General features: G+C 33.8%; 1 protein-coding gene across 1 annotated transcript; it reads left to right on the top strand.

Moving 5' to 3' along the window:
• Positions 1 to 940: 940 nt before the first annotated feature.
• On the top strand, positions 941 to 13,218 carry LOC110376610 (ethanolaminephosphotransferase 1). The gene is made up of 9 exons (XM_064041354.1): positions 941 to 1,172; positions 1,981 to 2,049; positions 5,260 to 5,485; positions 6,430 to 6,583; positions 7,089 to 7,197; positions 7,615 to 7,772; positions 8,539 to 8,716; positions 9,309 to 9,485; positions 9,872 to 13,218. The coding sequence occupies exons 1-9, from the start codon at positions 1,116 to 1,118 to the stop codon at positions 9,932 to 9,934; spliced, it is 1,191 nt and encodes a 396-aa protein (XP_063897424.1). The 5' UTR covers positions 941 to 1,115; the 3' UTR covers positions 9,935 to 13,218.
• The last annotated feature ends 502 nt before the right edge of the window (positions 13,219 to 13,720 follow it).

Raw genomic sequence — 13,720 nt, forward strand, 5'->3', positions numbered from 1 at the left:
CAACTAGGTAGGCAGGTACTTCATCTTCATTACATTTATGAAGCAACATTTCAGTGTCACAAAATATTGTGTAACTTTGCATGTAATTTATGCAAAACCATGCAATTAAATTGCATATTACTGAAATTGCATAATAATTCACACTTCAAGATAAAAGCATTAGTCAGTACTTTAAGTACCTAGATATTACTCTTAAGCCCTATTACGTTTGCACAATTCCAAAATATTCCCAAGGTTAAATAATCGTCATTCATTTGATGGGATTATCTTTTGATACTCCTTCAACAAAAAGCAACTGGCCTCTTTGAGCGAGAAAGACTGTGTTGCTCGGAAATAATTATAAGGCGCTAGTACCTACTTTACAAAGCTGTGAAACCCGATGGTCGAAGTCAACATTCTAATAGCAACTTATTATTGCTTTTAGTGCCAAGTAAAAACCTTTTTACCTTCTTCATATTAAAAGCTTTTTTATCATCTGAATCTGAAATATATCGTTAGTTAGTATGTAGATACCTATTTAGTTAGCCAGCATGCATGCTTGTTATAAAGTTATTTAAAAATAGAACTTATTTGATGCAGCTTGAAGTTAATTATATTAAATACTGGTTTATTACAAAATATCTAAAAGTAGTTGTATATGTAAATTAGAAAAAAATACTTCCGTAAACAAGCTAAAGGTGCGGTTAGAGGTCAAGAACAAATAGTTTCGAACAGGCCGTCGTATGATAAATAGGTGTATACATTTTTAATTGTTAAGTTTAATCAACCAGATGAACCAGATAACCGCATATATAACAGAAAAGAAACCTAAATTCCTGTTTAACTATCATTTTTACCCGTAAGGATTTACAACTAAAGCATTTTTGAGCTTGCAATCTTTCCCCAGTGTCAAATAGACGTCTGTCATGTCACTGGTCACGCCTGCTTGAGTCTGTCACTGTCAAATTTTAAACGTCAACCAAACCGCAGTGTCGTGGGACGCGTTTATTTTTTTAGTTTTATTAATCACATTTATACCGAAAATGTATTACGTGAAGTGCAAATATTTCATTTGTAATAATTAGTTACCATTTATTTAATATTTCTGTAGTGTAGATTAAGTGTAAACAGTGAAAATGTTGAATTACAAGTACCTAAGTCGCGAGCACCTCGAAGGGTTCGATAATTATAAGGTAATGGGTGTTCCTTTATTGAATTAGTATTGTAGTCTATAAATAGTGGTTCTGCATTTAACAGACATACGATAGTTGGGTTAATGCAGGTTTAGAAGTGCAGTAATGCTGTGATATAACCTAAAATGATATCGATTTCTTATGCGGCGCATAAACTAGGAAGTAGGCAGTTATTGCCGCATTATGATGATAGCTCTAACATAAATTAAGTCGTAGTTATTTTTTTTAATGTTTTTTTTTTTATTATGACTGGCATAAGTATGTTTGCTACGAAACTCTTTTGATCATGCGTGACGCGAACTACTGAATGTAATTTATTACGAAATGCGTTCCACTGTTTGTGTGCAGTTTTCCTGAAATAAGTGCACGAAACGAAAACAATGTCACTTATATTGATCAATATGAATAGGTCCATATTACGACGCAGTAAGGTTTATTTATAGCCAGTATTTTGCATTTTTTATGTTTGTCTGAGGACATTAAAACTAAGTTGGAATTAAAATAATAAATTCGAGTTTCATATATGAACATAAACAACAATTTTATTAATTGAGGAAGAAGCAAAAGTTATAGAGTTAACTAAGTTTGTAATTATTTTTAATTACATGCTATGTTAATACGTATGAAATTATTAAATTGTTATTTAATGTGTATACAGTTATTTTCAAAAGTTTTATAAATTCTGTTTGATTACAAAAACATAAAACAAACTCAAAATTACAGCATTATTAATAATCCTTACAGAAAATATCATCACGAATTTTTTTTATTAAAGAATAAGAGGTATATAAATATCTTTTTTTTTCAGTACATGGCCATAGACACCAGTCCACTGAGTGTGTATGTTATGCATCCTTTTTGGAACAAAGTTGTTGAGGTGAGTACCACACTGAAAAATACGAATATTTTATGGAACACTAGCTGTATTCCCACAGTATCACCTGCATTCTGTGGTAACTACTGCCCATACAGGGATGAAATATAGCCTATGTTACTAGGGAAGAGTGTATCTTTGCAACAGTGAAAGAATTTTTTAAATCTGTTCAGTAGTTTCAGAGCCTTAATGTTACAAACAAAAAAATATCCTCTTTATAATATGTGGTATAGATTTAATATTGTTCATGACATCATTCATTTGTTATGCTCTCTCTGGACTAAATAGTGGCAATAATGATGATTACTATAAAATACTTTTACAATTAATAATTATATAAACACCTATGGGAAATAAAACAACATATTATTACATTCAAGGATACACAATATGAATAAAGAATTCTCCTAACATTATAAATAATTTGTTTTTATGAAGCTTGTAGTTGGAAAATAATGTTAAAATAATGAATTCATAATCTTCCCATCTTGCAAGTTATTTGCATACAATTTTCTTATCTTAACTGGTAGATTAAACTAGCACACATTTTATCTGATTGAGGTCTTGGCACAGAAAACGATTTTTTTTACATGACTAGCTTCCGCCCGCGGTTTCACCCGCGTCCCGATATAACGGCTTCCCGTAGCTGGATGGTATCAAAAACTATGCTATCTTTCTCACAGGTCTAAGCTACCTTTCCTCTAATTTTCAGCTTAATCGCTCCAGCCGTTCACGCATGATGGCGAGACCAATAGTTCATTTTTAGGGTTCCGTACCCAAAGGGTAAAACAGGACCCTATTGTTTTTGCTTCTCTGTCCGCCTGTCACCAGGCTGTATCTCATGAACCGTGATAGTTTGAGAGTTGAAATTTTCACAGATGATGTATTTCTGTTGCCGCTATAATAACAAATACTAAAAACTACAATAAAATAAATATTTTGGGGGGCTCCAATACAACAAACGTAATTTCTTTGCTCATTTTCTAAAAATGGCACGGGATCCTTCGTGCGCGATTCCGACTCGCACTTGGCCGGTTTTTATATATCTTCTTTTTCCTGCCCTGTTCCCAATTTTATTTGATTTTGGCGTAATATGTCTTACATTTCCATTCCTCCCTGTCACTCGTCATACTGACACTCACTCCTTTCCTATTCATGTCGTCTTTCAGGCAAACCTCTTTCCTTACGTCTTCCCCTCCATACATCTACATAGATTTAAAAATGGAACTAGCTCCATTTAGCAGTATGAAAACTGCTAAATGGAGTGATGTGGCATGATACTGCAGGACCAGCTTTTGAATTTTGCTTGGTAATCATTTCATTCTGTTACACAATACTGCAATTTAGTTACAGATTTATTATACTTAGAATTTAATTGCCACAATACATGCAATAATAAAAACAGATATAAATCTTTGCGTGTGTCCTCAGTAAAATCTAATTAATTAGTAAAATTATAATTACACGGATATTACTTAATTGCACTCATTTCTGCAATTTATTTGGGTTCACTTATAAATATATGGTTTAGATCTATTAATAAAATCTAGCACCTCTTATATAACTAAATTAATTGTGCGTCATTTTAATCAAACCTGAATTAAAAATGTCACATTGACATTCAAGATAGTCAGAATTAAGGCATCTTCAAGGCCATAAACAGGTTATGCTTGAAGCTGGTATAAGATTAGCAACAAATATTTAAGAGGAAAATTTAATTTTATACTAGTATTATAAAGAGGAGAAATTTTAATAAAACCTCTTTTATGGATTTTATCGCGGTTATATTAATGTTATTTAATCCCAACGTTTCGGATCCTTTACAGCGTCCACTGTAACCGCGACAAAATCCGATAAAGTAATTTTGTTTAAATGCCTAATATTCGCGTAAATGTCAGAAATCAACAAGAGGAGTTTGTTTGTCTGTAATACATATAGTCAAAAACTACTGGACCGATTTGAAAATTCTCCCACTGTTGAAAGGCTACACTCTTCCCAAGTTCTAAATAACATATAGCTATATTTTATCCTGATACGAGCAGTTATTCCCACGGGACGCGGGAAAATGGCTAGTGATAAATGTAGAAAAACATCAATATGTAAAATGAAACTTCTATCAGCACAATATCTGTTTTCCAATACATACAATAAACACTTATAAAGCAATAAAATTCACTTTCTAGTCATAAAACTGGGAAATAAATGATAATACTCTTTCATATTTGCTAATACCTACCGAACAATGAGGAATATCGTACGATTCTTTATCAAAACATCTTAAGGTTATCAGTAAAAGTCACTTAAAATGCAATTTTGAACCTTAAGCCTTAACATTAAGTCTTATTTTACTACGGTATGCAAATAGAATGTATATTGTTAAACAAAATAGTCTTATCAATACCCCTTGTTTATTTTATCATGTGGGACATTGTTGATAATTGTCTATTGTCTTAATATTATAGTGTCATGACATGGTCTTGGCCTTGGTAATTTATCAGGCTTATTAATAACTTGTAATTATAATCATTTGGTTATGATTTTCTAATATTGTTTATCTTTACGGCATGAGTACTGATTTATTTCCTTGTCTATAATTATATTTATCAATTATTGTTGCTTCTATAAGTTATTTGTTTTGTCTACATATCAAGGAGGGTTAAATTGGTGAACGAATTTAGATAATACTAGTTCTTTTCCGCGAGGTCGGCACCGTCCCGTGGGATCTCTTCGAACACTGATGAAAAGTAGTTATTTAGTCCATTAGATTAACACTGAAATCATCATCCTCCGAGCCTTTTTCCCAAGCTATGTTGGGGTCGGCTTCCTCAACCCAGTTACCGGGGCAACCCGATACCCCCTGGTTAGACTGGTGTCAGACTTACTGGCTTCTGACTACCCGTAACGACTGCCAAGGATGTTCAATGACAGCCGGGACCTACAGTTTAACGTGCCATCCGAAACACAGAACTAGACACAGAACTTAGATTAACACTGAAATATTTTTTCAAATTCGACCAGTATTTCTGGATATTAGCTCGTTCACTCTAACAAATTAGAATTTTAAACTAGACTCTGTTGATTTGGTTACTAGACAGAGGAATTCGACATTACATGTAGGGGCTAATGACAAAATTCTATGTGTAGTAATTTAGAAAGATAAAATATTGGGAATATTAGAAAACGGAGAAAAAAAATCAATCTTGTTTTTTGCAGTTTGTACCAAAATGGGTGGCACCCAACGTGTTGACATTCGGTGGTTTTCTTCTCATCGTGTTGAACTTTTTACTTCTGTCGTATTACGACTACGACTACTACGCGGCCAGTACGCCTTTGTACAACGAAACTGTTGGGGAATCCCCTCTTAATGGACATATGGAGGTCATACCGCAAACTCTATGGTATTTCATCGGAATCTTCTTGTTTTTGGCTTATACTTTAGGTAAGTGGCATTGAAATATTTATTTAAATTGTTTTGATAGCTTAGATATTATCCCAGTGATACCTCTAGCCTAACTTCGTATCGGCGAGGAAAATCGCATAAGTCTTCTGCGCAGAAACCAGTCTTAGGTAGCAGTAGGTCAGGGGATGATTGCTAGGGGTAAGGTACAACATGCGCGTATCTATGCTCGGATGTTAGCTGCAAGCTGCCATTAAGTTTTGCGAGAACTATACAATATAGAGGTACAGACATAACGTACATGTATGTAGGCATATGTCATACAATGGCATGCACCAGATTTAGGCCAGGAAAAAAACTGCTGTACATATGATTGTTTATCTTTCATAAATAACTAGGTATTTTGACATTTGAAATATGTATTTAATATTTATATTGTGATAATCTTAACCTACTTCATTCGGTAAATATAAAGATTGTACCTGGCCCCAGCCTTAGATTCAAAATATTTATATTAACTTGTCATAATATGTCGTAATATTGAAGATAGTAAGACTTGTAACTGACCTCAGATTGATTTATTTATTGTGACAATGTATAAAAATGTGAACATATAAACAACTTTGTCATCTTCAGTGAGATAGTGAATTAGACTTTTTTTCATAATTTCGGAACCAGATAACACCCTGTTTTCATAGCTATGCTTGCAGATACTTTTTTTGTTAATGATATTTATAATATCGTCTAAAGTATATAATTCCCTTATACATAGAAAAAATATAAGTTACCCAAAAAAATCAACTGTCGAAGGTGGTAAATTTTTTATATGTATTAACTTCGATAAATGACTTTTATTTTTCCTGGATTTGAAACGTTTGGTGCGGAAACTATTTTGGTGGAATCTGAGATAAGAATTCAATTAACATTAAAAGCAACATGACTTTACATTAACAAAAATGGCCCTAACATTAGTTCTTTTCTTCTAGATGGCATAGACGGCAAGCAAGCGCGTCGAACACAAACTTCAGGACCTTTGGGAGAACTATTCGACCACGGTCTTGATTCTTACACGGTGTTCTTTATACCAGCCTGTCTGTACTCTATATTCGGACGTCTGGATTACTCTATACCGCCTATAAGGTAAGTCATCTACCTAACCTTTTCCCAAATATGTTGGGGTCGGCTTTCAGTCTAACCCAATGCTAAAATGGGACCTCAAAGTACGTAGAGTTTTATTCAACAAACGCCTACCTACCTTAAAAAAGGAGTTTCTCAATTCAAATATGTATTTGTTTTTTTTATGTCTATTCGCCCATTACTCCATCATTTACCAGCTGATTTGAACAGCTATTTTTTATTTTGAAAGAGGACTTCTCAAATGTTCCCATTGTCATTGGCTACAAGATCTGATAACGGTAGGAAACCCTTAGGAAATCGATGTAATCTGTGTAGCCACAATTTAGGCAAAAACGAGGACCGCTGCCTAAACGATCAATTAAATTGTGCAATATGTGCTAAATTGCAAAATTGACAGTGAACTTTATATTGAAGATTGCGTAATTATTTCAAGCGAATATATTTCTTTCTTGTAATATTGCACAATGTTATTGTAGGGACTGCCTATAACGTTCGTCAATTGTTTCAGGATATATTACGTAATGTGGAATCTTCTTCTGAATTTCTACATCAGCCATTGGGAAAAGTATAACACGGGTGTATTATTTTTGCCTTGGGGATATGACTTCAGTATGTGGGTAAGTAAAAGTATACATTTTCTAATGTTTGTAAGTGAAATAAAATGATACGAAATGATTTTTATGGCAGTAATGTGGTTTCTTGTTAATAAAAATACATAGTGTTTGAGAAGTCTTTTGAGAAATGACTTAATATACTACTTTTACCCGGTTGCGGGATATTTTTATCCCAGGATGTGGGTCAAATCGCGGGGTACATTTAAACTCTTGAAACTTATAACTGCTAAGTACTTCAAATAATGATTCAATTAGTAAAGTAATGATTTATTATTAATGTATTTACATTATTTTCAAACCGGATTTTTAAATAAAATGTCATATCAAAATGGTTTATCTTCAGTTAAGTACCTTCCCAAATGAAGTATATTTAGAAATAGACTAAAGTTTGATCTAAAAAATATATTATTTATTTTGCAGGCATCCACAGCATTTTTCCTATGGACAGGAGTAAAAGGCACGAGTTTCTACAAGAAGTACATATTCGCTGGATACACATTAGCCAACCTGTTTGAAGTGCTCATATACGCTACGGGTGTCGTCACTAACTTGCCGGTCGCGCTTTATAATATTCATCAGTAAGTACTGTTTACTTTCTAAGTATATCTTGGACACTTTAGGTGAAGGAAAGCTCTGCCGGGGCTGCGGGATTGTTCGAAAGACTTACCGCGGCCCTGGTACATGAAAGGCCTACGACGTTAGAGTCTGACTCTCCCTCACCGCTGCTAACCCACAACAGGAGGGGTCATTTGATGATTTTTGACGTCGTTAAAAAAAATGTGAAGGAAAACATCTCAAGGAAACCTGGACTATAAAGTCTGAAATAACCAACCTGCATTGAGCAAGCGTGGTGATTAATGCTCAATCCTTCTCTGTGTGAGAGGAGGCCGCAGCCCAGCAGTGGGACGATAAAAAAGGCTGATGATGTAGATATAGTTTAAGTTCCTACAAATTTATTACATATAGTAAAATCTGTGATGCCATATAAAAATATCATATTTCGCATGACACGTGACAACACTACAAAATAGTCTTCAACGTGAAGTATTTTCATTATGTAATTTTCTTAACAAATGGGACGAAAAAGTTGTTTTATTATGATTTTGTTAATTATATTTTCTTTACTCCAAGTAAGAATTCAGTTTATCAAACATTACCTGGTTGTTACAAGGTGGACAGACGACCTTATAAAGGTCGCCGGAAGATGCTGGATGCAGGTCGCCTCCAACAGGTATCTGTGGAGATCTAAGGGGGAGGCCTATGTTCAGCAGTGGACGTCCTATGCCTGAGATGATGATGATGATGAAACATTACCTACTTTCTTACAATCGTTTTTTTTTTCAGGTCTTACAAACTCCGCACAGGCAAGATGCGTTCACCTAGTGAGGCGCTGCGGCCGCTGTGGTCGTTCGTCACAGTGTTCGCAGTGTGCTCGGTGTGGGTGCACAAGTCCCCGCGCCTGCCCGACACAGACCTGCGCCCGCTGTTCCTGCTCATTGGCACTCTCTTCAGTAATGTCGCTGTGAGTCGCCTTTTTTATACGAGTTGAAAAAGGAGCGTCTTCTCGGATGTTTTGTGGCGTTTAAAAGTGTTTTTTTAAGGTCATCATCTAGTTTTTTTTTTTTACCAAAGTGGAGTTGGCTTCCAGTCTATCTGGATACCTCACCTTTGGAACCTCTTCTCTGTCCCGCTAATCGTTATTTATTTATTCCAGGATTTTGCGTTTGCAGCATGTCGACACTATGACGTCGCATTTCGATCGTGTCCTCTCTTTGTAACATCGATTTTAAAAACTTTTATAAATTCAACATTTTTGAAGATTTTTTATTCATTCTCGAAAATACCAAATATGGGGAAAAAGCGACGAGAAATGTCTTTCTAGGTTTTTGCGAGAAGAGTCCGCCATTTTTGTCACGCTAAACGTCATTTATGCTAAGATTTTTCAATTGCAGCCTTCCGCCATTATGACGTCACGTGTCGATATTGCCCTCTCTCTCTTTCATCGACTTTTAAAACGCTCATAACTTCGGCAGTTTTGGAGATATTTTATTCATTCTTGCACTGTTTTTATACCGTTAGTTCGTCTCGAAAATACCTTTTTTTATTGTCACCAGTGTCGTCTAATAGTGAGTCAGATGAGCAACCAGCGCTGCGACGCCGTCAACTGGTTGCTGTGGCCGCTGACTGCAGCCGCTTCCGTCTCGCTACTGTTGCCGCACTATGAGATACTCGCCTTTTATGCCATGACGATACTGACTGTGCTGGCTCATATACATTATGGGACTTGTGTTGTGAGTATATTTTATTATATTTTAATTTTAACTTCCGTCCGGGGTTTCCGTAAGGATTACTTTCCGTTGCTGGTTGGGGATAAAAATAATCTTACGTCCTTCCCCCGGTTATAAGCTACTTACCACACCAATTTTCAGGTAAATCGGTTCAGCCGTTCGTAAGAAGTGGAACGAACACGACTTTCTTTTAGATATTAAGTTAATCATTTATTTCATGTAGGCCTTTACAAGCACTTATGAACGTCAAAATTATAAATAAGTTTGATTCTAGTTGCCCATTCCAAAAGTAGCTTCCTATGGAGAAGAACGGGCAAGAAACTCCATAAAACGGGCAAGAAACTCCATAATATTAGTATAGATTATCATTTATATTTTTGTCCATACAGGTACGTCAAATGTGCGACCACTTCAGAATAAGCTGTTTCTACATAAAGCAGAGGTCAGATTGACTCTTAGATGACAATGCGTGTTAGTAACATAACACCCTGTATGTAATTACAGGTTCTAAATAAACAACATCATGTACATGCCGTGTTTATGAAACATATCCATCTTTTGTTTGTGGTACTAGATTATTTTTGAAAAAATATGGGAAGGTTATAAAGCCTGCCTAGCCTTTTCCCATCTACTTATGTTGGGGTCGGCTTCCAGTCTAACCAAATGCAGCTGAGTACCGGTGTTTTACAAGGAGCCACTGCCTATATTTACTCTCTCAACCCAGTTACCCGGGCAACCCAATATACCCTTGGTAAAACTGGTTGTCAGACTGACTGGCTTCTGACTACCCGTAACGACTGCCAAAGATGTTCAAACGACAGAAGATGAATGATGTTAATGGGAAAATGGTTTATTTAAAATAAATAATCTAGTGCCATGATATTTCACATAAATACATGTTGTTTATTTTATAGTAAAATAAATAGTATTTAAGTTGATTACTTTTACCAGTGATTATGAAAATAAACCACTATGAATTTGATTTATATGAAAAATATGTTTTACTATAAAAAAAACAATAAAATAAAAATACAGCTTATTAGACAGAAGTACACCGTTCCTTGAATAGAATAAAAAACTAGATTTAATACGAAACAAAAAGTACATTTTGTTGTTATTATTTTTAAATGTTATGTTATATTTTATAAAGATTGTACACACAGCAGAAGATATATTTTCTGAAATATGCAATTTTGAATTTCGAAATAGTTAAGGTTGTTGTCATAGTTGCAACGTTCTTTTTTTTTTTTTTTTTTTATCTACATACACATCATACACACATATACATCATGGTAAACCTTTTTGGCAAATCTTTTTTTTTTTTTTAATTATTATTTTTTATGTCTACTGTGTACATCTTTATTTTGAGGGTTCATAATACGCATTGTCTAAATCCAGTACCAATCTAAACGGTATTTATTAATTTTTAAGTGTATTTTTTACAAAAATATTAACGCAAGTATCGAGATTATCCGAATAATCTGAGCTTTGAAATAAAGTCTACTTAAAATTTGCTGTTTAGTCGGTTATTCTTGATAAAACATTAATTGCTTTTGGCTAATTTAATTTTTCTGCAAATTGAGGAATCTGACTTATAATATACAGCTGGTTGTTTTTTAGACTTTTTTTGTTTAGTTATAATCTCTATAGATCTGTAGATTTAAACCTCTTAACTTATTTTTTAGTTAAAAGTTATTATAGCTCGTCATTTTTTATCGTAAAACGATAATGTATTTATTTTAGTTTTTTTTCTGTATTAAGTTTGGTTGTGACATCATTACGAGATTGTGAAAAGTTTTGAATTCCTCAATTTGTATTTTCTTTTTAATCATTAGACCAAATTATCTTGATATTAATTTTAGTAACATTATTATTTTAAATATTTTTATCCAAATCGAAGGTAAATAATATTTAAAACAGTAATTTTGGAAGCTTTAGTTTTAAGTTTAAAATGAGATTGAAATCAAAATTTCGCTTGTAATCGCAAATATTTTTAAGCACTGTCTATGTATAATTGGTGTCTATGACATTCTGTATATTTCGTGTTCTAGCCCGCCTAAAATAATTAAACAAATAAAAAGAAGATTACTAACATTTAATTATATTATATAATCTAACAGAACGCTTTATTGACCAAAAATCTTTTACTTTCCAAAAATGATGACGATCCGCTTTTTCAAAAAAACATGTTTCTTATAAAAATACAAAAAAAAAATAGAGATCAGAAGCCTTTTCCACCACAAATTATTAATTACAAGTAGAATTCTTGTTCAAAGGTGAAAGCGGCCAAAAATATCAGAAATCTAAATTTTATTCATCATGCACCTACATGAATAAACTACTAACAGTATAATTTTACTCTAAAATAAAGCACTAAGTATTATTTGCGTGAAATGTGAACCCACCTTTATTTCAGCATGTTTTTTTTATAATATTTTTATTTTGTATACCCTTATCAATCACTTGATCGTTTTTTGATTTCATTTCGACGAAAAAACCGTTTTTTCAACAACTTTTTTTTTGTTTTTGACATTTATGTTAAATTAATCGCAATAAATAAATACTGCTGGTTAGTACTCGATTATTCTTTTTTGTTCGATCAATTTTGATGGACACTCGGCATAAGATTGCCTGGTGTAACACAATTTTTGATAAAGTAAAATGGGGTATTATTCGAGTACTATACAGCCGTATTGAAATATGATAATTATAACGCATTACAAAATAAAAGTGCCTCATGTTAAAAAATAGTATTCCATAGATCGCTATGTAACATTTAAGCTCTGATATAATAACTTAATATTCATTTGTTTTGAAAAAAAAAATGTACCACTAAAATCTCCTTTATTTAAAACAAAATTTCATGTTCTGGATCTTAGACTATTCCATTGTGTAATTTTCAAAAATTCGCTTTATGTATCTGTACTGCTTGAAATTATTTTTTATTTTAAGGATTTAACCTAACTTAGAATATTCGAAGACCTAGGGTAAATACTGTTGTATGATGACCGTCATATAATGTTATTTCGGGTGTAGTTCGTGGCAAACTTAATGACGGCTCGGAACTAGCGATTAGCTCCGCAGAAACCCATTTTTCGGTATAGCCCACGGAGTAAGAAAAGATAAGCGGAGATGCCATAAATCTGCCTCCTTCTAGGGCAAATACGGACGGGGCGGACGTGATTAAAACGCTAAGTTCAGAGTGAACTAACAAGGCGTTCGGGGACACATGTCGACGATTTTCGTTTTTCAACAAAAATTGTTCCAAAGTATGCGAATGCGGGCGGAGGCAGTAACGTTCCTCGTCCCCCGCACACCCGCATTTTGGCGAAGCTATTTTCTTTTGAGGTTTTCGTTATGCCACCTCCGCTCATCATTGTTTTCTCTATCGCTTGGCCACATGCGCATACCTGTGCTTGGAAGTTAGTTGCAAACCGCCATTAAGTTTGGCAAGAACTATACTGCTCTACGTTATGTATGATAATTCGGACTGAAGTGTAAGTCAGGGTAACCCTAACATTGATGGAAATAAAACTGCGTACATTTGAGCATAATAAATATCGTATTGTATAGAATAAATATAAAATTAAACTTTAATGTATAAGTTTCAAGAGAGATTGTAAGGGACCGTTGTAAGAAGGCATATCGTGAGAATTAAAAGCTTATTATGAAAAAAATCATGTTTACCTATATATTTGGTATCGTTTTCTATTACGCTTGAACTGTTGAAATACGACAGTTCTCTATTTTTGTTTCCAGTGCATATTAGTCTTTATTTATATGTATGCTGAATGAAAATCCAAAAAATCAATGGATTCTGCATCCCATTAAAAATGTCGATAACAATGTATTTATTACAATTATGTATTGTACTATTTGTACTGACTGGTATGTATTACGGTCTAGAAAAAGAATGTAAAAACGGCGACCACGACTTTCTGCAGTCAAAGTTCGTACCTATTTAGTTCCATATTTTATCACCATATATGAGGCTGGAAAGGAATGGTCTTATATAACCTGCATAAGCCCATCCTTCTCTAGCAATGAATACGAACTTTTTAGTATTCGGTGGTACTGTTTTTTTTTACATAATTAGACGAGTAAGAAAAGCTGTGTAAATATATTTCTTTTGAACAGATGCACGCAGTTAGATAAATACCTAGCCTGTTCCTCTGGCTGCCTAGATATGTCAGTAACTTAGTTCAGATGATTATACAATATTATTTGTAAAGTAATCA

This window comes from Helicoverpa armigera, chromosome 25, assembly GCF_030705265.1.
Source record: "Helicoverpa armigera isolate CAAS_96S chromosome 25, ASM3070526v1, whole genome shotgun sequence".
Classification (NCBI taxonomy): Eukaryota; Metazoa; Arthropoda; class Insecta; order Lepidoptera; family Noctuidae; genus Helicoverpa; species Helicoverpa armigera.

Coding starts and splice junctions, on each gene's coding strand:
- LOC110376610 (XM_064041354.1), top strand. CDS start 1,116: ATGTTGAATTACAAGTACCTAAGTCGCGAGCACCTCGAAGGGTTCGAT. Junction 2,050..5,259: donor TTTGGAACAAAGTTGTTGAG/GTGAGTACCACA, acceptor TGTTTTTTGCAG/TTTGTACCAAAATGGGTGGC. Junction 7,773..8,538: donor GCGCTTTATAATATTCATCA/GTAAGTACTGTT, acceptor TTTTTTTTTCAG/GTCTTACAAACTCCGCACAG.